The sequence below is a fragment of the Pseudochaenichthys georgianus genome, chromosome 24 (assembly GCF_902827115.2).
Source record: "Pseudochaenichthys georgianus chromosome 24, fPseGeo1.2, whole genome shotgun sequence".
Classification (NCBI taxonomy): domain Eukaryota; kingdom Metazoa; phylum Chordata; class Actinopteri; order Perciformes; family Channichthyidae; genus Pseudochaenichthys; species Pseudochaenichthys georgianus.
Window position 1 is genome coordinate 27,550,277 of NC_047526.1, and position 26,343 is coordinate 27,576,619.

The 26,343-nt window shown below is 41.8% G+C and overlaps 2 protein-coding genes across 14 annotated transcripts in view; both read right to left on the bottom strand.

Moving 5' to 3' along the window:
• Nucleotides 1-104: 104 nt before the first annotated feature.
• Nucleotides 105-19,904, bottom strand: pals1b (protein associated with LIN7 1, MAGUK p55 family member b). Of its 2 annotated transcripts, none has more exons than XM_034076291.2 (14): nt 19,687-19,904; nt 16,407-16,851; nt 14,911-15,119; nt 11,443-11,520; nt 8,395-8,502; nt 7,392-7,553; nt 6,357-6,434; nt 6,046-6,229; nt 3,515-3,583; nt 3,275-3,346; nt 2,581-2,742; nt 2,177-2,379; nt 1,790-1,900; nt 105-1,416 (listed from the first exon to the last, which is right to left on the bottom strand). In XM_034076291.2, the coding sequence occupies exons 2-14, from the start codon at nt 16,732-16,734 to the stop codon at nt 1,240-1,242; spliced, it is 1,941 nt and encodes a 646-aa protein (XP_033932182.1). In that variant the 5' UTR covers nt 16,735-16,851; nt 19,687-19,904; the 3' UTR covers nt 105-1,239. The 2 variants fall into 2 exon arrangements, with proteins under 2 accessions (XP_033932182.1, XP_033932181.1); XM_034076290.2 differs by having other exon boundaries at nt 8,395-8,514.
• Nucleotides 19,905-21,461: 1,557 nt separating this feature from the next.
• gphnb (gephyrin b) overlaps nt 21,462-26,343 on the bottom strand; it is an 87,157-nt gene continuing 82,275 nt past the window's right edge. For 7 of the 12 annotated variants that reach the window (XM_034076336.1, XM_034076332.1, XM_071201969.1 and 4 more), the window contains 7 exons: nt 25,841-25,962; nt 25,451-25,538; nt 25,054-25,127; nt 24,743-24,810; nt 24,520-24,623; nt 23,515-23,629; nt 21,462-22,724 (listed from right to left, as the gene is read on the bottom strand). In XM_034076336.1, the coding sequence (XP_033932227.1) occupies nt 22,591-22,724; nt 23,515-23,629; nt 24,520-24,623; nt 24,743-24,810; nt 25,054-25,127; nt 25,451-25,538; nt 25,841-25,962 (705 nt within the window). In that variant the 3' untranslated portion in view covers nt 21,462-22,590. Of the gene's footprint in view, nt 22,725-23,514; nt 24,624-24,742; nt 24,811-25,053; nt 25,128-25,450; nt 25,539-25,840; nt 25,963-26,343 lie in introns of those variants that run through there. The other 5 variants (XM_034076337.1, XM_034076328.1, XM_034076325.1 and 2 more) reach the window with 4 other exon arrangements.

Consider the following 26,343-nt stretch of genomic DNA (forward strand, 5'->3'; position numbering starts at 1 on the left):
TAGTAATAGTATGACATAGAATGGCTGAATAAACCACACCAACTTATTTGAAATGTTATCTTCAATAAGATAAGGGAACTCAATTATTTCAGAATATACATTGCTTGTTTACATATGTATCAGATTTTATTAACACTTTTCCAGAATTGTGCTTATGAAGTAGTACCTTGCAAAAGTAGTTTTTACCACTAACTGATAAGATGTTTTGTTCATACACTACTGATAGAAAACATCACTTTGAATCATGATATAATGATAATAATGTTCACCAGCTAGAGAGACAATACCTTAGATTTGAGACAACACAATAATACTGACACTGGTGTGGAGGAAGTACCTCAAAACACAGCAGTGTTTCCTTCTCTGTTTCAGAATGGAAGACAACTTTAAAGGTGGGGTAGGTAAGTTTGAGAAACCGGCTCGAGATACGCTTTTTGTTATATTCCATGGAATGCTCTTAACATCCCGATAGCAATGAATATCTGAAGTGCTTTGACAAAAAATCCATTAAAAAACATCATCTGTGGAAGCCGTGGTGCTGTAAAAAGCACGACCAATCATCTGAGCCGGGCCGGCTAAAGTAACTGGATGGCCTACCTGCCTGTCAGCCTTCTATCGGGGCACAAACTTATCCCGTGCCCTCATTGGTCATGTGCGCGTTCGTGTGTGTTGGAGGAGGGGCTCTGTAAGGAAGTGGCAGATTTTTTCCAGCTGTGTATTTTCAAATTCTAGCGCACTCGAGCTGGTTTCTCCAAACGTACCTACCCCACCTTTAAGCACAGCTGCTTCTCTTCTGTTTGGTACCTAAACAGCTTTTGGTTAACCGCTTTATCTGGAAGCCATTTTTATAATTGTGACAGTAACACTCACAGTTGAGCGAACCATTTGGTATAACACACAATCAAAATGTAACAATAAAATATTTTCTCTTTTTGTCTAGAAAATATATATTTACAATTATAAATTACTATTAAGAATAGGATGGAAACATTTCTATGTGTTTCATAATTGACTTTGCATATACTGAGATCAATAATAAACAAATAAAAATCACCCACAGAGACACACACACACAAACATAAAGAAATGTAAGAAACTTGAGTCCATCCCTGCAACACGTGAAAATCCAGCGACAACCAGCACTGTCCATCCTCTCCAGGAACATTCATTATTGCTCTTCTGTTGAACCTCCTGCTGCCCTGAGGCTCCTTGCAGTGACCTCTGTGACCCCTGTGACCTCTAGCACAGCCAGGAGGTGGGCACCCACTGCGGCTCAGTGTCCAGCTTCTCTATCAGCCTGCGCAGCTCGTGGAAAGCCTGATCCGGATCCATGTTCACGATGGTCGCATCGAAGAAGTGGCCGAAGTCGTGCTCCATCTCGCGGGCCTTTTCAATGATCTCCTTCAGATCCTCAGGCTGGGCACAGAAAACGAGAATTGATATTACCACAGTGAGAGGATGGTGACAAACAATCTGTATTTGACATAAATCTTACATTTTTGGATGGTCATTGATTTGATATCACGTAACAGCTAAGTATTAGTTGGTTAATTAATGATGTGATGCAATATTCAGTATTTGTGGTGTATTGTGTATTCAGACTAAGCTTTTTTTTTTATTTCCCCCCTGAAAATCTATTTTATATCTATTATATCAAAATGCAGGATTAACATTTTTATTGTATAATGTTTTAATCCGGCACTTTGCTGGAGTAGGCTCAAACTATGGCATTTACAGCGTGCATTTCAACTTTTATCAGTACAATGCAATCGTGTCACAACAGACATACCTTTGGTGTTTTCCCCTCTGTGGCCAGCAGGGTGCGTAGTCGTTCCTGAGAAGGAGGGGCGATGAAGAGGACATATGGCTTGAGGTTGGACGTCCTCAATATCTGCAGTGACTGACAAGAGGGAAAACAGGGACGTAAGAATATGTCAAATGGACGGAAATACCAAACTGAAAACATGAAACTTAAACTATGGCGTTCCTAACTTCAAAATGTTCTATAGCAGTCAGCAGTAATGGGTTTTATCAACCAAAACAAACCCAATTATATTTATGTGCAGGATAATGATGTCCCGGACTAGCCATGATGCTCGAGATCAAGATATGTGCTTTGTAATTAACATATAAGACATAAACATCTCTGGGAAATATGAAGTACTCAGTGTCTCACCCTGGTGTGGAGGCAGAGCAGACAGATGCGTCCAGAGTTGACGACGTGTCGCACTGAGTCGGTGCTGGTGCCGTACAGATTCTTCCCAAAATCTCCCGACTCAATGAACTTCCCCGCCGCCAAGTCGGTCTCAAAGGCAGGCCGACTCACAAAATGGTACTCCCGCCCGTTCCGCTCATGTATCCTTATGTTTCTGGTTGTGTCTGAGCCAGCAGAAAGGACAGATTCAAAATGTGACTTGTTATTGACACAATTAATGGCACAAAATGTTTTATAGTACAACTTCAAAAGTGGTCAGTTAAATGTTTTGAGGCGGTAAGTAAATTCACAAATTCCCCATTTTTTTAATCTAGAAAATAAAAAATGTGATGAGTATTTGATATTGTGAGCCAGCGTGGATTTACATGGGACAGCAACAGCGAACTTCTCCGGTTCGATGGACAGAAGCCTCCGCCGCAGCTCATCATGGCCGCTGTTGGTCGGCCCGATTAGAGCGATGGGGCGTTTACGGTTAGCGGGCTGGTGATAGAGCGACATCTCCTCGTAGGTCGGGATGTCCTCATAGTCTGAAGAGACGGGAGGGAGGGATTAATGAAACAACCTTCATTTACAAACCAAATCCTTTCCAGCTCACGGGCTACTGTTCTGTAACTAAATGTGACATTTGACTTATCATGTCATGTCTATTATACCATTGTCCTGCTTCATACCAGTCCCCTTCTGTTGGCCACTGTGTGTCTGAGTACATGTGTGTTTCTCTGCATTAATCAAGAACATCACCCCTCCCTTCAAGCCATTTAGGCACCTGCTTGTGCTCTGATGCCGTCTGTGGAGACAGGACTAATCTGACCCGTGACACACCTCGTCGACACAAGCTGCTGTCAGACGTGTCAGCTCTGGCTAACGTTCGGGGTTAACACTGCTCACAATGTGTGGGCTGCTGGAAGCTAGCCAGCACGCAGGCAGACAGGAGGTAAATGAGAAGCGACAATTGGAGTTCTGTGGGTTAGGGAGGGGCTTTGTAATCGTAGCAGTGGAGGAAAGGGGGGGCAAATTCTTCTCAAATGCTTCAGAAGAGATTCAGAGAAAAAGTCTTACCAGCATTTCTGTTCAGCGTGGACACAGGCTTCTTCCTCTGTCTCCTGCCTTTCTTTGCATACCAAATTTTCCCTGGAGACATGAGAATTTGCAAATGTTTGCTTTAAAAAGCGATTAACATTTCACTTAGTTACATTCATGTAGCCACCAAAAAACCTATTTCTTGTGACTCAAACTGTTTTCAAAAATATATTTATGTATTTTCTCGCCACTCTGTGTGTTTCAGTATTTTACCCTTACCCTGCTGCTCACGACTCCTGTCAGTTATAGTTCTCTTCAAGGTCTCTCTCTGCTGCTGGAAGCTCTTCCCTGAAAAAGGTACACACGAAGATAAGCAGATCAGCACTGTGAATATAGAACCAGAAGATTTTCCATTTCACAAACGTGTATCTGTGTAAAAACGCTCTGACATGCACAGTTTCATGTATAGGACCACTACACTCAACAGCAGACGTTTTCTCTTTTTCAAGACCTCTCACTGTGTTTCATAATCTCCCTAGACATTCCAGGCATGCTGAGGAAAAAGCACGAGGGAGCTGCTTTCCATTTCCAGTGCTTAACCTCGTTTTGGTCCAGACACAACAGACGAGGGTCACAGAGTAATCGCTAATAATTCTTAGGCGTTGTGTTTTAATCTGCTTGATGTGCCAGGTGGGTGTTTCCTGCCAGGATAGTGCTGCCAACTTGTTAGTCACGGACACCATTCGAATACTTTACTGTGAGTGCATCCTGAAGAAGTACTGGGGAGGAATGAGAACTCCTTTGTAGTCTAAACCAGGGGTTCCCAACCCCCGGTCCGTGGAGGTGTTACTGCCAGGCCGCGAAATAGCTGTGAGTTTATCGTAATATTTGCAGAATTCTAAATATATAAAAATATTTTACGATAATATTTTTTTCAAAAAGTGTTTCATTTGTGCACCTATACCAGTCATATTATTTCATCCAGTAGCTAGTTAATCCTAGTTAATCCTTCACCAGAAAACCGTTGAAAATGGTTTTGATGATGTTCCGAGGGATTCGGCGGCTCAGCCATGGTCTCAGCCTCTCGTGCGCACGGGAAAGTTACCGGTGCGCCAAGTAGGAAGAGGAGCGCACAGGAGACAACCGTTTCATTGCAGACTGTTATGTTTATGTGGGAAATGGCAGTGCATACATTATTTGAGATATATTTCAAACTCGGACTTAATTTTAAGGACATGTCGGCCAGGGGTGTAGAGCTATTTGTTTAAGCACCGGATTGGCAAAACAGGAGAGTAAACCAGTCTGCCTTGATCTATGAATTCATGTCCGGGACTCTCACGGTATCTGCAGCCCGCAGCTGTTTATAGAAGGAAAACCTCCTTCACTTCATGAAATGGCTGCAGGCAGCATCAGGAGGCAGCGGGACGTGTAACTCCGCTTCTGAGAAGTGCAGCACCAGCGCGCCGAGAGCTGTGTCTTTTTACGTACCGCCTTCGCTGTGTTTACCTTCATCAGAACAGCGAGTGACTGCAGGCTGCTAGTGTTAACCACACACACCTCTACACACACCTCTACACACATCGAACTGTCCGATTACTCCCCCTGTTATTAGTTTTATGAAGGAGATGTCCAGTCACCAAGGCGCATGATGTGTGTGTGTGTGTGTGTGTGTGTGTGTGTGTGCTCTGCTCTGCTCAGCTCTGTGTGTTCGGTGTGTTTGTGTCTGTCCGACACCGGCATTTGTTTTCAAATGACCATGAACAGTAATTTACACACATCTGGCTAACTCCATAGGTAGCCTATATGCTGGTGTTCCCAAAATAAATTAGTTTAATCTTAATCTCAATGTAGTGCTAAATGCTGTCGGACGTGCACCGGAACAAACGTCACTATCATAATATCTTCTGAAAACAAATGCCAGTGACGCACGCACGCACGCATTCCCCAGCATTCACTGGATTATCCGTAAATCATACAAACAAAACCAAAACGTTGATTTATCTGTTTTCCCGTTTTGGTTTAAAAACTGAATAACATCAGTTTTTTGGTTTTCCGTTTTTCCGAAAAACCAAAAAACGACACCGGTTCTTTTTTAAACGTTGTTAATATGTTTTGGATGCATATTGTTCTAGTAGTTGTTCAGGCATACAATTAGCCTATGTTGCTGCCTGCTGCTGCTGGTGAGTAAATATTAAAATCAGTTAAAATTGACAACCGGTCCGCGATTTTTTTTAATGTATCTGCCGGTCCTTGGCACAAAAAAGGTTGGGAACCCCTGGTCTAAACAACATTGATATTCTGGCATCAGTGTTAATTCAATCAGAAATGTTGTATTTGTTCTTAATCCTGTTTCAAATGTACTTGTTAGTTATTGTTTATACGAATCATCCAGTTTTTTGTAGTAATGTTTTAGCTGTCCAAAAAATCAGAGCCTTTTAGTCTTATCTACAATTAAACAAAAACATTAATTAAACAATACCTTTTAGTTATAGTCTGTGTGAAACACTACCTTTGAAATACAAATTTATAGCAACATATATCACAAAAACTGCTATTTTAGAGATCCCTTAGTGACAGACTTTAGATTGTCCTTTGGAGGTTTATAAGAAATAATTCATACCAATTTAAAGAAGTATAAATGTTGTAAAATATATAACTGTATGCATTGTAAATGTACATACCATATACGCTTTAGTTTCAATACAGCGTGTTCAGCGGTTTGATATTGGTCTACACTTGTCCTTGCAGCTGTTATCCCCCCTTGTGTAGTAATAAGCTACAGATTGATATTCAGCTCTGGAGACCCTGACCTGGAATCAGTCCAGCGAGCGGCTGGTTGTCCTCGTCTCCGTCCCTGTAGGCCTGCCACCAGTTGGGGTCGTCCTGGCTGATGACGTGGAGGATGTCCCCCTTCTGGAAGGACAGGCCGAGCTCCCGACACGGCACGAAGGGGTCGTCGGAGGGGTCGTAGTCAAAGTAGGCTCGTACGTGCATCTGAGGACAGGGTCAAGGTTAGTGCTGTGTGCAAGCAGACAGGCTTCACACACACACACACACACACACACACACACACACACACACACACACACACACACACACACACGCAGCATTAGAGACTTACCACAGTCTGCCTGTGAGTGGCAGGTTTAATCTGAGAGCTCGGGATGAGGAGGAAGGTCAGAGTGCCTTGCATTTGTTGCTGATGGAAAAGATGAGAAGTGATGAATTAAACATGACAGCGATTTCCATAAAACTGTATTTTAACTTTGGTTTTTACTTCAAACTTCTGGTACAGTTTATAGCAGTACATTCTTATGTATGTATGTATGTATGTATTATCTCTTCAATTTAAACACGGCATCTATTGCACGTCTGTCCGTCCTGGGAGAGGGATCCCTCCTCTGTTGCTCTCCCTAAGGTTTCTCCCATGTCCCCTTAAACTGTGGGGGTTTCTCTGGAAGTGTTTCCTTGTACGATGTGAGGGTCTAAGGACAGAGGGTCTAAGGACAGAGGGTCTAAGGACAGAGGGTCTAAGGACAGAGGGTCTAAGGACAGAGGGTGTCGGTTTTCTCATACTGATATTCTGAACAATCTGTGTTGTTGTATTTGCTGTAAAGTGTCTTTCCTGTAGGCTATTTTTATTATATGTACAGCACTTTGGCTCGACCAAAAATCGTTTATAAATGTGCTCTATAAATAAAACTTGATTTGATTTGATTCTATTTTGAGAGTGCATCTATTCAAGAACAAAAGCTCAGCTATATATATATATATATATATATTTCAAATCACATTGAAATAAAACACTGTTCTTTTCAGAAATAAATAGTTTCTGTATAGACAAAAATAACAATAGTCAAGGGGAAACCCAAACACAACCAACAATAACCATCTACATGTCTGAGGCTTTAATGTCTTCTAACTAATCATACATTATTCTGGAAGTGGAAATGCATCGTTGTTAAAACCTAATATCAACAGCTATGCCCGAACAGATGTTCCCATTATAATCACCATTTATGAATACATGATAACGCCCTTTATGGCATTACATGTACACGCCATTATTTTTCAAGACAGTTAAAGCACTTATAGGTCAATATTAGAAAACTATTGTGAATGACTGAAACACCAATGGATCCTCTCTGTTCCTCACCAGGAGGTCGTGGACTTCGTTGACGTGTTTCCCGCGGATAGATATGCCGTTGATCTCCAGGATCTCGTCTCCTTCACTGAGGAGGCCGCTCTTCTCCGCCGCTCCACCTTTCACCACCCGACTCACCAACACACTGTCCATGTCGTTACGCACCGTTGCACCCTGACACACACACACACACACACACACACACACACACACACACACACACACACACACACACACACACACACACACACACACACACACACACACACACACACACACACACACACACACACACACACACACACACACACACACACACACACACACACACACACACACACACACACACACACACACACACACACACACACACACACACACACACACACACACACACACACACACACACACACACACACACACACAATGAAACACACTTTCCCCCCCGATATGACAGTAAACAGGGATACACACTGAGAAGCAGATGGGCAGCAGGAGTTTGAATAGAAATAAATATGTCACATTCGGTGAACATCATTGTGTCATTGCCAATTTCCCTCCGGAGCTCACAGTGACAGGCATTTTGCTGCTCTGTTGGTTTGTGGATACTCTGACACACCCACATGATAAATGTGCGTGGTGAAGCATGGTGGAGGCTGAGAGGCTTTTTCTGGACACACAATGCAAAGAAACATAATATACACCACAATTACAAGGATGCTAAAGATTAAGACGGACTTTTATTAATCCCCGTGGGGAAATTGTGTCTCTGCATTTGACCCATCCTAGTGTTAGGAGCAGTGGGCTGCCATTTTGAACAGCGCTCAGTGTGGGGAACGGTGCCTTGCTCGGGACTTGAACTGGTGACCTTCCAGTTGCCAAGCCAAGTCCCTATCGACTTCGCCACCACCGCCCCTAAATCGAATTGAATGCTGCGTGGGTGTTCAACTTGAAGCTGAGGAGTCATTTAAAAAAGCACATGTACAAAACTGTGACATGAATAGATGTGGCTCACCAGTGGGGTGTCGCGGGCCTTCTGCAGACGCACCAGTTTGACGGTCTCTCCGAGGTACTGGGCAGCACTCTCCTCGGCTATCTCCTGCCCGGCCACCGTGTCATGAGCCTGCATCAGGGCCTGCCACATCGAAACACACACAGAGACACATGGAGAGACACGCAGAGCGGACACACAGACGTTTTACAAACAGACAGAAGACATAAAGGAGGCGGCAGCGTTAGGTAATGGGAATACGATTAAAAGGTATAATATTGGGAAATGATATGAAAGGAAATATGTCAATAATAGGGTATGAGGTTTCTAATAGTTGTTTGGTATTCTATTTATGTAAATTCACTGAGGAAATTGTTGCAAGTGACAGATATTTGATCACAATTATGCTAATATCCAGCAAGAAAGCTATCACTAGGAAAGAACCACAACTCAACAGAAAGTGGGACAAACGAGACTCAAAACAAAGACATCTCACTGGAACAATAGCTAATAGATACATGTTTCTCCAAGACTATAATAACAAGACGACATATCCCTAGCTTTTTATTTTATTTGTATTTCCTTGCTGGCCTTTTGTCACATGATTGTTATGTTGTTGTGACAATAAAGATTTAAATTACAAAAAAATAAAGTATAATATTGTGCTTGTAAATATCTTTTCTAACATGGTTGGCATGAAAATGAAATGATAAGTTTACAATATGTATTACAATATAGTGGTTGGCACTAACAAATGAAAAGAAGTTAAAAAAAACATTTCCTTTCCTTTCCTTACATGCACCTGCCCCCCCCCCAAATCTTTTTTAACAAGACCAGACAGCAGAGCCGCCTCGGAGCCAGAAATAAAACAGAGATTGCTGCTTCACTTCATCTAATGTGACACGCACTCCGAACCCCACAATTAATAACCGTCTGTCCAAATGACTTTCTCTATCCCGCGGCGAGGGGACCTGAGAGAGGAGGCCGGGCTAAGCTTTGGCGTACACGCAATCCGTCTTAATCTCCACCTGCATTTAGGAGTCAGGATCCACCACCATCAATCATCCACCACCATTGGCTCAGGAAGCTGTGTGTTAGGAACAGCTGAAAAGTAGACGGGTGGACTCCATGGGGCTCCTTCCCTCTCACACATGTACCTGGGTATTGGATGTGTTGTTGTTTACCTGTACACACTACAGGGTGACTCGTGTGAGCCCCCCTGCAGAGAAACCAATATAATCTGTTCCACCCCCCCCGGCTACATGGATCCAGCTCAGTGGAGGGGCTAACAGGGCATTGAGAGAATCTGTGGTTCACACAGCCACGCAGGTCAAGCATCCGCCCCCCCGGTGCTGCCCTGTCAGAACCCTGAACCGTGACATCACAGCCGCAGCACCTGCGCTCCTTTCTCACCTTACTGCTTCTCTAATGGACGATGATGTCTCACAGTGTGGCTTTTTCTTTTCTTCGACAGAAGGTTCACTGAACCTTAAAGTGACAAACTCAAGCCACTTCAAAGCAATGCAGTTTAAATATCCGTTTCTTTGTTTGAATGTTGACAGAGCTAACGCTAAACAGATGTCCCACTGAGGCAGAGGTTTGCTTTTTTATACTGGGAACATTTGAATGTTATTTAGTCAATATTTTAGACATCCATCTTCTTCATATACAGTCACATCAGCCTCAAATTGTATAGAATATTCTATAGAATTGATTTGAATTCATTAATAATAAATAACATGCTGATTTCAATGTTACATTTACACCTCTTGACACTCCACATTTTATATGTGTTCTACCTCTTTGCCAAGGTAAATTATACCCACTTTGATAATACAATATCCCTAAATCCTTATTTTATATACCTGCTCACTTTACCTGCAGCTCACAATGTTAAATTAAGCTTTAATGTGGATATTCCTGTGATAATAACATTATTTTATCATCTTAGATAAACCAGCAACTGTCTGCCAACATTACTGCATTTAAAAGAAGCCCCCACCTTCTCAGGAGAATAATGCTATATTAAGGGTTCACTCTTTCATTTATATAAACTAAACTACTGCTGAGACATTTTTAAATATGCCATCTATTAAATATGCAATCTTATACATCCCTGATTGCCTATTTTCTTAATTTATTTCAATGACATTGGTCGGCAAAGATTATACTGATAACGCTTTTTCATTACGAAGAGCTGGCCAACATTACAACCTCATTTACACAAGGTCTCTCCCGAGTCACCGACTAGATTCATCTTCGGAAAGAAACACGGACTAGTTGACCTTGAAAATGGGACTTTCGCACACTATAACAACTCATAATAATTACAGGAAGGTAAATCTATCATTTAATTATTTAATTTGTAAAGCAAACATCTGCCCTGCCCATACATCCTTAAGCACACTTAAAAAGGGACACCAACGTGACACAACCTCACAAAGTGCCTGCATGTATCGGGAGGGAGCGTTCTGACATCTGCCTTTCCTCTCACTATGTATTCACGATGACACAACGAGACAGAGTCGAATAGTCTTATAATAGACTATTAACTTAACCATGGCTTCTGACCTCGCAGTGGAAGGTGCAAAAGAAACAATTACCCTATTGGAATTCTACAGTATAAAAATAATTATATTTCACCTTTTCAATCATCAGCATATGAACTAAATGAATGTTGGTCTATAAGGCCCTGCTGAGCCTCGTTGTTAAGAATTATAATAATATCAATGGTTATTATTCTGAACCGCTATAAGCACTCATTCCTACCTATGTCCATTAAGCTTCTTAACAATCACATGAAATGAAATGTAGTCAAATGTAATGAAATGTACTTTTTAAACGTTGGCCACGAGGGGGAGTGCAATCGGTCGCCATTGTCAGTATGTGCGTCTGTGTTTGTTCAAGCGGTGTGTGACTGATGATATGTGTGTGTCTCTTAATGTCCACTATGTTTGTATATGTACGTGTATACGGAACTGCAGGACGGAGTCCAGAACACATTTCCTTACGGGGACATTAAAGTATATCGTATCGTATTCTTAAGGCACAACTGGCAGGCTGACATCTGACCTGGAGATGAGGATTGGTGAGCAGAGCCTTGAGCTCCACGCCTTCCTTCTGATGGCTGGCCTGCAGAATCCTCTGGACCTGAAACACACAGACACACAGCTACGGTGAGGGAACCAGGGCCCGGTCTGCTCTGATTGGTTAGCTGGAAGCTCTGTCGTGACTGGTCAACCGCTTAGAGGTGCCACCATCAGACACAATTTGTTGGAGCGCTAGCCGAGAGAAGAGTGAGTGTTACATGGTGATGTCACTATGTTACTGAAGTAAAGTCCAATGGAGGCGTTTCAGGTAGAGGGAGGGGGGGTGGAGGGAACACCGGGCCTTTGCAGACCATTGACATGCACAAAAACCTATATAACACACTACAGGTAACATGTCTCCCCAACGAGCACAATAGGGCTCCTTTCAATGTAACTATGATCAAATCTCTACTCTCTTAACTTCATTTTTAAGTTTAGAGTCTTAATAGTAAGAACCACAGTCCTGTCAAGAACTATGTTATTTTGAAGACAAGTAAAATGGTGATTTAAATCTCTTTAACAATTATCGTGACGTCCCCCTCCTCTATGTCTATAAATCTGGCTGTTTGGAACAGGTATAAATACTAGGGCTGTCAGTCGATTAAAATATTTAATCGCGATTAATCGCATGATTGTCCATTTTTTATCTGTTCTAAATGTACCTTAGAGGAATATTTTTCAAGTTTTTAATACTCTTATCAACATATGAGTGGACAAATATGCTTTATGCTAATGTTTATTATCATTTGAACAATGACAAATATTCTCATGAATATTAAACAGAACAACCTGGAACCTCTCATACAATACTGTGTGTGTGTGTGTGTGTGTGTGTGTGTGTGTGTGTGTGTGTGTGTGTGTGTGTGTGTGTGTGTGTGTGTGTGTGTGTGTGTGTGTGTGTGTGTGTGTGTGTGATGGATCGTCGGAGCTATGTGCAACTCAAGGCATATGCTCGAACGGGAGCTGCCTGGACGCTGCAATCATGTTGCGCACTATCCGAGTGTGCTGACTTCTCCTACAATGTCCCACTGTCTGCTTCCTGCATAAAGTCAAGTGCTCGGCGCAGTTGTGGCGAAATGTCGCTCCTCTGTTTTCATCCAAACAGCTCCTTATATCCGTTAGCGCAGCTATGTAGCACCAGATGCTAACAACAACAATGCACGTAAGGTGTCTCTCTCTCGCTCGCTCGCACCACACGACATACACACACACCCTCGCGGTCCTCCCAATAGCCAGTCGGTGCCTGCCGGTGAGCGTGGAAGTGTGGTCTGCCACAAGCGGGCAGCAGGAGCGGGGCTGTCAGCATCAGCTTGTAGATGGTATTTTAAACTCGATGCGCTCTGAAACTACGGGGCGGTCGAGGAAAAAAATACACATGCGTTAATCGCGTTAAAATAATTAGTGGCGTTAATTTTGTTTTGCGTTAACGCGTTATTAACGCCCTAATAAATACATTTGATATCTGACGGGGTCAGACAACACGTCGGACAAATGACTCATTTCCCAGCCTGACCTGACTGTAGGCCACGTGTGTCAAGACATCTGAACACATCCATGCCCCCAGAGGATGGATTTTGGTGACTCAACGGACCCAGATTCACGGCACATTGTCAACTTTTAAACATCATGTCTCAGTTTCATTTGAGATGAGATATCCCAAAACATTCAAACCCCTGTGAGTGGGTTATGATAATGCTCTTTCCCTCCGCACCGAGTTATTTGGGGATCGCTGCATCACAATTCAACTTTAAATAGTTGCAAATCGTCTTCTCGGTTTCCATTGATATTTTCAACCCGGATTTATATTCTGCAACAGTTTATAATCTACAGTAATGTTGGTTGTGTATTCATAGGTTGCCCCAACACCCAAACCAACAGCAGACTGTATAAGGACAAAGGAAACATATTATGCACATTAAGGGTCAAAAAGTGAACACCACAAATGTCTAAATATGGAGTCGAGCACTGAACTGTCAAATAAGCTAAATAGATTAACATATGCTAACTTGGTACACAGTTAAATGAAATACTCAAATAAACGTGACACCCTAAATGTAGCATTCCCAACAATAAGGAACTTGGAAAGCTCGACACAGCTCTCATCTCTTCGGACGTTGCACTTTCCTCTCTGTTCAATTGTTCTCATTTGGTTTCTGTGGCTCTCGAGTTGACATTCAGCGGGAAGGTGCCACCGTCTTTGTCACAGACCTTGTACCGAATCATAACAGGAGGCCTTCTTCGTGTTGTCTTCCTCCGTCTATCTGCCGCATGTTTGCAGCTTAGTCAATCCATAACACCGATTGAAGCTCTCGCTAACAAGGTGACGTACACCCCCCCCCCCGCCCACACTGATGTAAGCTGCCTGAGTTTCTTTTTCTAGCCGCCCAACATCCTGGCCTCCTTCCTGCGGTGTGCCGCACCGCTCGGCCCGCACCACGGGCTGCTGGGAGATTAGTTTACCCAACAGCCCAACCTAAGTGTCGCACAGCACAGCCACTTAGTGTAGACACACTGCAGCTCAAACTGTTACGCGTTGTTAAGCGCTTCGGGAGCTGTGCCCGGCGGTGGGTGAGCGCACACACTGACAACATGTGTGTGTTTCAAGCAGATCATCTCTATCCTCACACCACACTTGTCAAGACTGGAATACAAATGATGTAGCAGAACAGCTTAGTGTCCTTTGAGTGAACTCTCGCAGCCTGTTCCATCAAAAAACCGCGGACTCTTACACATGGAGCTATCAGCTGAACATCTCCCTGCACCGCTCTGACTGCGCTGCGTTACATTCTTTCATGTTACAGCTGTCAAAGTGGAAACTAATCCTAATGATGCTTTCGGGTATTTCCCAGCAAACTATATCACATATTTCAGTCTCCTGACAGGGATGGAGCTCTGAGTGACAGGCTGCGGTTAAACAGCTGACATGTAGAGGCTCGGCTCGGCAGGGACACAAGACAATTACTGTTGTCTCCGTGGAGACCAACTGGCTTGTGTTTTATCAACGACTCAGGTGTGGCGCGTTCCCACCTAGTCGAACATAAGATGTGTTTTGCTCTCTGTCACTCTCTGCACTGTCAGCTGTTATTCAAAGAGAAAACACCTATAGGTGACGGGGGAATAAAACCAGTGGAATACCAAACCTTAAATTTAAGTATTGGTTAAAGCCTTTTCCTTCCTTGTCTTTAAGGAGTAGATCTCCCCGTTGTGTTTTACCCTCACTTTAAGGTTTTCTTTCAAGTGTTTTTCCTGCTCACTAAGTTTCCATGCTAGGCACGGATCCAGCAAATCCTCCATTTTGGTTTTCACTTACCTTGTTAACCACTAAACAATTTACATTTCGTAACAATTAACTGCTGTGGCTGTCTTTTGGGCAGCTTCGTTTAATGAATCACCTCAAGCAAAGATTTGTTTTTGGTGCTTCATTGAGTTTCAAAAGGACCATAGTGCGTACCTCCATGCAGAGATCCTCTGCCTGCGCTGTGAGGGGCGAGGTGGGGCTGACCATGGCCATCTGCTGGGCCACAGCGCTGTAGATGGTGAAGGCATTCCTGAAGTCCTCCTTGACAACGAGCTGCATTATCAGCTCCACATCCTGCTGGCTCTGCGCGTCGTGCAGGCAGTGCTGCGCCCACTTCAGAGCCTGCAGCACCTCCGCCACTTCTGTAGAGAGGCAGAGACAGTGAGGGGAACGGCAGAGGGGCAAAACAGAGGCTCGTCTTACATCTTGTTTTACGAGTGCTCATAGTTGTGGGTGTCCCGTCAGTATTTAAAGGGTTAATTAAGAGTTATGGTGACTTTTAGAGGTGCAAACATGACAGCACACTATATCAAACATCCTTTTACAGACAACTTGTGCAATTTAATCACAGTATAATCAGCTGTGTAATGCATGTAGGGCAGAACGGTGTGTTTTTTAAGTGCGGAAGATTTTCAGCATGTGGGATTTATTTTGGGATCCAGTGAGAAATCAAGCTGTTACTGAGGTGAACCATTCTGATTCCTAGTCCTGGTTTGGATTCAAGTCGGACTTTGAGGCTTGAAGTTGCTGCAGTGAATACACTGGAGCTGTACCACGGCTCCTAGGGCTGCTCAATTAATCGTATGTAAATCGCAATTACGATTTTGGCTTGCAACGATTATGAAAACAACCTAATCGAAGTAAAACGATTTTTATTTTGTATTGGTTTTTCAGTTGAATTATACTTAAAGTTCAGGGTAATCAACTGTTACAAACATAGTGACGTTTTCAAAGTAAATGGATAGTCGTTTTTAAGAATCGTGATATCAATTATTGACCCAAATAATCGAGATTATGATTTTTGCCATAATCGAGCAGCCCTAGCTCAAAGACAGTTACATTTTATAGGACTCAACAACTTTATCTCTCCAGTCCACAGTAATGTTTAATACATTGATGAGAGCAGGTTTAAATAGTAGATGAGAGGCCCAGGTTGACACAACACCAATACCTATTGTAGTAAATAGTATAATAAACTGTATCCCACAGAAACCCATGTTTAGGGTCACAGGTGCACATGAATATCACACATCACTGTATTTGTTAAATATGTCATTTTGCTGTATAAAAACAAGGTAATGTTCTGCATGGTAATCAACCGTCCCTTCTGCTCTCACTACACACTCTTTATATACCCAACTGTGCTGAGTGACTGATTAAACAATGAACCCAACCTTCTCCAATTGCGTGCACACAATTAATAAATGTCTTGACACACATTCAAATGTTGACCAAGTGATGGGCTTCAGTACAGAGTTGGCGCTAACCAGAGGAAGTGATGGACAGCTCCTGAATGACATCACCCTCCTCCGCCAATAGTCTTTGTTTCCATCCTTTTGTTTTCACTAAATGTTTGGAAAACTCCCTTTTCTTCTAGATGACCTTCTTTCCTTCCTTCCTTCCACCCTCCCCCCCCCCTTTCAACTCACCGGCTAAAGGATCCAGGGAGCATGTGTCTTTGGTGGCTTTTTCCTTCCCCTCGAAGGTGGGATTGTCTATGCCCACCTTGGGGTTCTGTGCCAGCTTCTTGAGCCGCAGTGAAGCGTTGGGGTCGATGTCGTGCTTCCCCCTGCCCTCCTCCTCCTTCCTCTTCCTCAGCTCCTCCTGGTAGTGCTGGATCCTCTCCATGTGGGCGCTGCAATGGGGAGATTTGACGATGCTGCTCTCATCCCCCGGACAGTCCACGGCCCTCTCCCTGTGGCTCATGGCCTGACCAGAGGCCTCTTGCACATAACCGTTCATATGGGAGGTGATCATCCCTGCAGCTCAAACCAGCCCGGAGTTTACTGAGGTCTGCCCAGGTGATCCGAAGCACTGCTCGATACGGAGGCCATAGCACGCCAGCGGAGGATGTTCTTTCTGTGATCGGTCATCCTGAAATAAACAAAGAAGAAGTTCAAATAGATTTCTTTTGTTGTTGTTTTTTAATGTTCACATTATGGTTTATATCATTCAAACATATATTTATCTCTTTAAATTAACAACATTTAGAAAAATATTAAGGGACTACATTTTTGGTCCGTTGCATTTATCGCATTATTAAAAAAATTATAAAACTAATACGAAGGGCTACAAAAAGATATGCACTAGTTTGGCGATTGACAACCCTGAAGAGACGGCAGAACTCTGGAGCCTTGGTTACCAACACAATGTTTTTAAACTGTGCCAAGGAGGTTATGTTTTTGGTTCAAATTGTTTGTCCGTCTGTCTTTATTTCAGCAGGATTACTGAAACCCTACTGGCCCACTTTTCAGGAAATGCAGTGCAGCTCAGGGAAGGAAGCCAAGGAAGAAGTCATTGCGTGTTGGAGCGGATTACCCCTGGGGCCATTTTAGTTTTTCGACACTTTAAAAAGGCAGCGAAGGGTTAATCTGGCGTTATTTTAATTTTATAAGAGGGTTATTAATTTTTTTTATCTATAAAAGTCTATCAGAGAAAAATCACCATTATTATGACTAAAGCTCAATTTCCTTAATATTTTTGACAGTGTAAATATATATAGTTTGTTTAAAAGAACAAGTCCTACTTACTTTGTTATACTTATTTTTTTTGTCTCTGGCTGTTGATCAAGGCCAACATTTACTCCTAATCTTCTGATCTATCACACGGCTAATCTTACTCGTACATGGAAAGCTCTCTGGCCTTCGTCACTTGAAATCCCTTCAGTTCAGCATCATGCAGCCACTCGCTCGGGTACACCTGTCCCCGACGGTTCCATCCTCATGAACAGCTTAATCAAAGTCCGAAGCCAATGCCCAGATGCCCGGATGCAGATCCTGTGTTCTAATTTGAAGCCTGACATACAATTACTACAACCTGATCTCCTATCATTGTTACGCAGATGGATTATAATCTATTTTAAGGTTTAAGGTGCAGAAGCAAATGAAGTATATGACTTGACGAGTATACTTGGTGCTTATGTTTATTCAGTCAGTGGAAAAAGAAAGAAAATCATGTTGCAAGAACAATCATTAAGTAAGGAGAGGAAGTGTTCTGTGCACGTGAAAATAATAAAGCAAGTCTTCATTTTTCACATAATGATATTAGCTTATGGTATGCAGGGGTTTAGGTAAGGCTCCCTTTCTCTGGACCATTTAAAAAAAAAAAAAATACACACCTGTAACTATGCATATTTCCTGGAACCTCAATTGTGAAAATAATAATAACATTTAGAGACACTTTTCTGTGTGCATGGGGGGAAATCTGCACGCATGAAAAGGATAAACAATGGCTGGACCAATCCATGTCATAGACACATGTCACCTGTTACCTCATGGCAGCCCTCCCCCTCTTATACCTACTTCCCACAGCTAATTACATTTGGCAGATCTCTCCCCCGGCTCTTGGAAGAAGCTCCCAAACCCCTCCCCTGCACAAGCATTTAGCTCTGTTTAGAGCGGCGGAGTATGGCCGACAAACAGCAGACTGCCAGCGGGCCATCTGTTCCTGTGGGCTTAATTAAGCCTGGATCTCATGCCCTACTCAGCTCAGTGGCCACCACAGTACTGGGAGGGATGCTGGGAATAACAGGGGCGAACTGGGTACATGATGGAGAATGAATGGAAGTGCACAGACCTACCTAGACACGGCAATATGAACATGTTGGTGTGAGATAGGTATATGGTACACGTGTTCAGCCACTGCAAGTCAAATTGATGCAAATGAGCTAAAAGTGTCATGTGATGTCAAATCAGAGAGCAACAGTTAAGGTCAAATCCAGAAAGCTGCAAACTGATCAGTCTGAGGTTACATTGGAAGGCCAAAGATATTAAATACAAACTAAAATAATACAGCCACAAACTAAGAACATATTCAATACATCTGTGAAGTTCAAGCATTTACAATCAATCCAGAATGTGTGGGTGAAATATTGCTGGAGTATCAGACTATTGATCCATAGACATGTCCTAAACTGCAATACTTTTTAAAACTATGGTATAAAGAGTATAAACAAACCAACCTATATGTTTGATGCCGTCAACAGATTAAGACTTGATTTAGAAACCAGTACAACACAGAAACATATACACTTTATTTTATGAATTACTGCTATGGCTTGGGATATCCACCCCTTTTTGTCATAACAGCATAACTGTAGACTACTCTTTAATCCTTAATCAGAGTAAATAGATCCAAATTCCTCTCAGCGAGTTATTGATTTTAGAATAAGGTCAAAAAGGCATTTGTATAAATGTCAATCAGTTACAGCTCTCAAAGAAGTAGTCTTTTGTTAGTGCTACTACAATATGTCCACATAATAGTACGTTTATCACTGAAAGTCAGCTGAGTTTCGGTTGGTTAACCGCCAGATAGATCTCTGGCTAAAATTAGCTACATGACATCCTGAGGGTGAAACCAGAAAACATTCTCATGCATTAATCATAGCTCTCTGTGCTTTAAAACTAGCGGCTGCTGGCTTGACTTGAGGTAACGGTAAATGAAGATGTTCCAATGAGTCACCAAAGGCATTACAGAGTCTTTGTGTAGAAGTAATTATCGGGTTCTTGGTACATCACAACATAGCCATGATGATGCTGCACATTCATACACAGCAGCAAAAGCACATTTAAAAACACCTTGTTGCTATTTTACTGCAAAATACTCGACTTAAATTAACAATTGCAATCAGGATAACTGTTAGCTTAGCATCCGGGTACCGCTAACTGCGTAGCTTAACGGTAAAAGTTAGCTGTCCCGTAACAGACTTACCACTTTACAGACAGCAAGTTGAGTGGCTTTAAGCACGAAGCAGCTACTCCTTTATAGTCCAATGCTCTGGGAATGTTTTATTCACACAGATGCGGTGAAGTGTCCCCCGGTGCTCTCAGCTCCGCGCTCAGCCTCCACAGTCAGTTTAGTCCGGGTTCAGTCGGGACCGATCGGGACACTTGTGGCCATCGCTGTGGAACTGCTGTTTTGCGTTGTCTCCCTGGCAACACTGCGGCTCCACAGCACCCCCTTCAGCCAGACACGGAATTACCTCACCTCCCCAAAAAGTGGGCTGCTCCAATACATTTCTTTTTTTACATTTCATTAGCTTTTAACCAAAGTGACTTACAATAAGTGCAATAAACAATATAACTCAGAACAAGAAACATACAGGTTTATTCGCTTCAAGAAAGCCAAAACCACTGATTTGTTTTCATGGGCTAAACCCTTTGAGTGCTACATTTTGTATTGCTCTCAACAGAAACCAATGCCTTTTGCAGGTGAAACATGCTTAACATATTATTCTTCACAACTGTAAACAACAGATACACTAAACATGTTTTATACAGTGATGAAATCTAACAATTAGTCAGATGCTATTTTGACATACTTGTATTATTCCTGCTGTGTAATGCATGTAGCCAACAATGATCATCCTGCATTTCTTATCAAACCACAAAATGCTTGGAAGATCTCTTGTTACCCTGTCATTAATAACACACATGCATGTTGCCATTGAGAGTATAACACATTCACTGTTATTTTCAACAATCGTCTTCAGACTGATCCCCTAACAATTTCATACACATAGATTAATTCAACTAAATTCATGTCACAGCATTAATCATCACCAACTAATGGGATCTACTGTCATTCTACCTGGCAGAGCAGAACAGAAATGGTCTAATCTCATACAGCCACAGAAATATCTACACCAAAGCCTGAGGCTGCCTTTTCCTGCTGTATTTTCTATTAGGTTAATCCCTTTTGACACTTCTGTGCTTAACCTCTCTTCCTCATTAGGATAACTCCTGCCAGTTCCCGATTCTTAAATAGTTACCTTCCTAGAAAGAAAGACAGCTAAAATCCCCTTTGCTTTGCAGTGCTTCATTCAAATGCAGCGGTTTTTTCCTTGTTCGTCTAAGAAGCTTTGGTGGAAAGTACCCACTGCACACATTTCCATTCATTTTGGGACTTTTGTTAATCTTAACTTCTCAAATATCTTCTTCTTTTTTTTTTTTTTACTCCGAAGGACTCAAACAGTCATTTAAATTAAACCAAAAGAGAATTCTAGAAATGAAATATGTCTTCGGTAGAGCTGTTAACAACTCAAAGAGAACAACCCAAAACAGGACAAGGAACCAAACCTGACCCTGCTTTTTGTAAAAAGTCAAGAAAAATTAAATTCCCTTTTAAATAAATGTGGTGGAGTAGAAAGTACACAATTTCCCTTCGAAAAATAAACAACTAGAGATATAATGTTGCATAAAATGGAAATATTCATGTCAAGTACCTCAACATTTTCTGAATACAAACTATGGTACAGTAGTTACATTTCTTTCCACCAATGCAAAGGAGGGAAAACGTTAATGCAGTTAAGCACATTCACATTGGGAACTGACTCCACAAACGGTGTGTAAGGAATTTAAGACCATTACTCATTCATAATTCACAGACTTTCTCTAACCTCAGGCTATCAAACTTAGTACCAAAGAAGAAAATCACTATTTTTTTCTTTCGATATATTTTATTAAAAAAGGAAAACCAACAAGAACTTTTTTACATAATGATCAAGGATTTTTATTATCTTAGTCTCTTTCATCAGTTTCATATCATTACAGAAAATGTTATAGTACAGCGTTGTTCAATGTCTCCTCATTGCTTAATAATTTCCTTAGGAGTGCTGGTCACATATATCTGTACAATATGGTTCTCTTTTTTTCTGTACATTTTTTGTGAAGTTGGTTAAAAAGGCTGTCAGCACTTAAAGAAGCTGTTTCTTTTCTTTCATTTTTTATTCTTAAATATTTGATCAAATAAAAGATTATTTTTCCCAGGTTAAGCCTGCCCCTGGGGGGGGGGTTAGGGCAGGGTTTACACCCGGTCACCGTGAATATAAGGAAGCTTCAGGGTCTGGGCAGACTGGGGTGTGCCCCCCCCCACCTCCCCATCCCAACATCACCTCTTCCCTGCCCAGGCATTTGGCACTGCGCACATAAACAAGACTCACAAGATAAACAACAAGCAAAGCTCTTTGTGAAGCCAATATGATGCATACTAATGAGAGAAAAACAGAAGTGTCACCTTGATAGGCGCTCAAAAGAGGAAGTGGTCTTGATGTGCCCCCTCTTCCTTTTAGCTGAGCACCGTGGGAAATCTGGAGTGTTCCTCAATGTTTTCGTCATTTTCAAAAAACAGATTATTTTTTTCCACTAAAGATGAGAAAATAATAATTTTCTTTTTTTGTCCTGGCAGGCACCTACAGCTGTCTATTAAAATGCTACTGCTATAGATAAGGTCTAGCATTGAACACACAAAGCAATTGCAATGAAAGGAACGAAGTTGCCTTAATATAATAATGATAATAAGAAGAATAATGATAATAATAATAAGAATAATCATAATAATATATTACAGAATAAATCTCTTTTTATAATTAGATTTTTTCATTAAAAGTTATATTTTCTTTGTTTGAAATACTATAATCTTTTTTAAATTAATTTTTTCATATGTATCTAGGTTGTGATCAAGATGTTGACTATACCTCAACGTTATCCAAATCAATAAAAACTAGCTGTGCCGTTGCATATTACAGAATAGTCAATGATATGTGGACATGCACCGTGAACCACCCATTCCAACCCTCGCTATATGACGCCGACGCTCCGTCCCTCTGTGATGACATCATAGCCGGCCGATGACCATGACGTCAACCACCTCGCCCTTGTGCAGCTCCACGTATTGCTCTGTTTTTGGAGGTAGCATCAGGAGCCCGTTAGCACTGCGCATGCTCATCAGCCTGCTGCTCACCTGGTTCCCTGCAGCAGAGAGACAACAGAAGACTTTATAGCAGGACCCATAAAATACATTTGTATTTTTATGTTTAATCCCATCATACTGACATGTTTAATATGGTCACACATGTAATCAAGTTTTGCAGTTTGACAGTTTCTCCATCCGTCAATGTATAACTGTAAACATAAAGAAACTACCAAGGCAAAGTGCTCTAATCTGTAAATGCAGGAAACCTAAGGTGTAAGTGGTATAAACAAATACTTACAGTGTCTTTATACATTTTATTATTTCTGCCACAAAGAAGACTCTCTGAAGTTGCATCGGTCATTATAACTAAAGTTAGAACTTTTAACATAACTTTTCATACAAAGAAAACCCCCAAAATACACAACATATTTGCATGGAAAAAAACTTGAGGCTCGTGTAATGAAGAAACTACAATTCAGTGAATGTATTTTTTGTAATATTGAGTATTTTTGGGACTTATAGTTAACCAAACGGGAAATAGAAAGCCTTGCTTAATATGAGGTGTTCTTCAAGCTAGGCATTGTTCAGCTATTGCCTGTTGGTTTGCATATTTACCTAAATTAGGAATGCCTTAGTTTTCTTTCCATAGTTATATGCACCACCCCATATTAAGAATTCCGATCAGCCATCAGAACCACATATTTCATCCAGCTAACAGTTTTTTAAAAACTATTCTAACCTTGTATTGTTTGCTTGGCACGAAGCGCTACATTAACAGTTATGCAACCAAGTTAGTGAACCGTATAAGCCTGATCCAGAAGTGAGGCGTTCCAACATAATTGGTACCTGCTGTGGTTGAGGTACCTGTGCTCTGTGCCCACGGCAGAGGCTCCTGGTGATGCCATGTCAGAATGCAGCGGTGGTATTCAGGGCGAGGGTCTAACTTCACATCACAAGACAACTAGAGAGAAAACAAACAACGTCAATTATAATGATGCATGTCAACAAGTCATATTCATCCCCGTCGGTACTGTCTGTAATTGAAATAAATGTAATGTAGTGTAGAAATATATGCTACATTTCTTTTTTTTAGTGATTTTCTTTTCAGTACCTACATTTTGATTGTTGTGTTTTATTTGTTTTAATTACTGTATGCTAATTTTCTAGAATCCAGTAGTAGCAGTGACAACTGTCCCAACTTATTTGGCAAAGGTAAAGGTTTTTTCTGGATTACTATTCAATTTGGGTATGATGCCATCAGCTGAGGGAAAGGATCTGGCTACATCTGTGCTTCCAGGCCATCGCTCCCCCACTAAGTGGCAGTAATGCATTCAAGTTGATTTCTAACTGCTTTATAACAGCAAATGATGTAGCACAGCTCTCTGGACAGCACCCATAATGGCAGGGAACCAGACCCGTCACTTGATGACGCTAGTTTGGGACACAAGCTGTGGCTGTTCAGTTTGTCTGATATTATTAGTTTCTTTCTTTACACTTATGCATATTCATGACCAGGGAGCAGGCCTTTAGGTCAGTGCGAGGCGTGTTTAGTTCCTTCAGTTGTCATAAATATGTATCAAGCGGTTGATGAAATTAGTATCAAATCATGAGTCAGGATGCAGTGTACTGGAATGATTCACCCTGAAACCTTAGTGCAAATATAATTGTAATGTTCCCATATTTAATGTTTCCTCTCTGTTGCAGGTTGTTCCTTTCTTGACCGTTGTCATGTTTCATGGTTAAACAGAAAACCCTCTTCTTCCACCAGCAGTGCCTCAACAGATGGTGAACTTTGACATGTTGTGTCTCGGCCAGAGAGCCAGGCTTCCCTGGTTTCCCTGTGCATCCTACCCTCGCTTTGATGATGGTTGGCCTAGGGTCCAAAATGCCCTGCATCTTCCTCAAGGCAGGGATGACAAAAAGATTACAGGTGACAACAGCGGACACGGGGTTTCCTAGGACGAATGGACGGACAGAGAGAGGACGCAACAGGAGAGAAGAGGGAGAGAAATATATGAGTGACACCTCTTCAGAAACAGTGGACTGAATCTCTCTTTCTCTCAACTTCACACACTACCTGGGAGGGCAAAGATTAGTTTGCGAGCACCGTCCATGTCCATGGTGGCAAATGTTGTTGGTAAACTGAAAAAGAAAAAGAAACATGTGATTATCTTTGATTTAAACCATTATAATAAATCTTGCATCAATTCCTCAGTGTCTCACATTGTTTAACTTGAAAAATTACAACTTCGTTTTTAAATATTAACATGTTTTGATTCCTGTGCTGTAAAGATCTACATCTGAAATGTCAATTTGAATTCCCTGTTAAGCACGTGATAACTGTTGTGCTGCATGAGTATAATAACGTTTATTTAATTTCCTTACCCTGGTTTCATGAAAACACGACCAAAATGGATCTGAGCATGTAGATCAATATCCAGCACCTGCTTAAGATAGTCCTAAAAAGACATTGAAAATACAAATGTTTAACAACACAAAAGAGCCATACATAAAAACATGGGGGGAAAAAAACATATAAATTATTTGCGATTTTTGTGGATACTCGATATTAACATAATCAACTAGATACAAATTAAGTTACATACAATGGGAGTGTATTATTGTTACCGTATCAATCTCATAAATAAGTCAACCCAAGAAAATATATTTTAGTTTTGGTTGTTTTTTACAATTTGAAATAAAGGCTGTTGTTTCCCCCTCTCACCACAAGGTGTCAGTAAAAGACAGCGTCATGATAAAAATATGTGCAGTGCCATCACACCTTCTCTCCCATGGACACTCCTCCTGAGGTGATGATGACATCAGCACGGCTGATGCCTTCATTCAGAGCGTTGAGAAGGTCATCGGGGCTGCAAAAACACACACACACACACACACACACACACACACACACACACACACACACACACACACACACACACACACACACACACACACACACACACACACACACACACACACACACACACACACACACACACACACACACACACACACACACACACACACACACACACACACACACACACACACACACACACACACACACACACACTTATGCTAACAACCAAATAGAGAACTAGTTGTGGACGACGTATAGGAGACTGATGAACACTATAATAACAAGTGTAGTAGGAACATGAAGGCGTACTTGTCTCCCACGATGCCCAGGTTGATGGTGGGGTAGCCGTGCTCCTGGATGGTGGCCAGCAGGGTGGAGCGGTTGCTGTCCCTGATCTTCCCAGGATGGAGGTCGTCTTCTGGGTTCAGCAGCTACCAGGACACATGGGGAGGAATTAAACATTAGAAACACTACTTATACATTCAACATCCGTCCTCTTTTAGGGTCAGTGTAAGTATATTTGGCTTTATCATTATTCAGGAAATTATTTGTATCTCTTTTGGTGGCAGCGAGTCTGATGGGCGTAGAAAAAATGATTCAGCTAGACAGGGAGGTTTAAACTCTTGTTGGCAAACATCCCTTCTTATAGTATTACTATATTTAGCTAGTACTTGGCACTAGGACAATAAAGTGATTTCCAAAAAGTGCCAGTGTGAAGTTTCAAAGGATCATTCGGTGTAGGTTGTGCTTTTAGATAGTGCTGGAATAATTAATCGATTAGTCGATTAACAGAAAATTAATCGGCATTCATT

Excerpts from the sequence above, each read along its gene's own strand:
- pals1b (XM_034076290.2), bottom strand. The coding sequence starts at position 16,734 with ATGATCACCTCCCATATGAACGGTTATGTGCAAGAGGCCTCTGGTCAG. Across the intron at positions 3,347-3,514 it reads CAGGAGTCGTGAGCAGCAGG|GGAAAATTTGGTATGCAAAG; the intron begins GTAAGGGTAAAA and ends TCATGTCTCCAG. Across the intron at positions 2,743-3,274 it reads CACGCTGAACAGAAATGCTG|ACTATGAGGACATCCCGACC; the intron begins GTAAGACTTTTT and ends CCGTCTCTTCAG.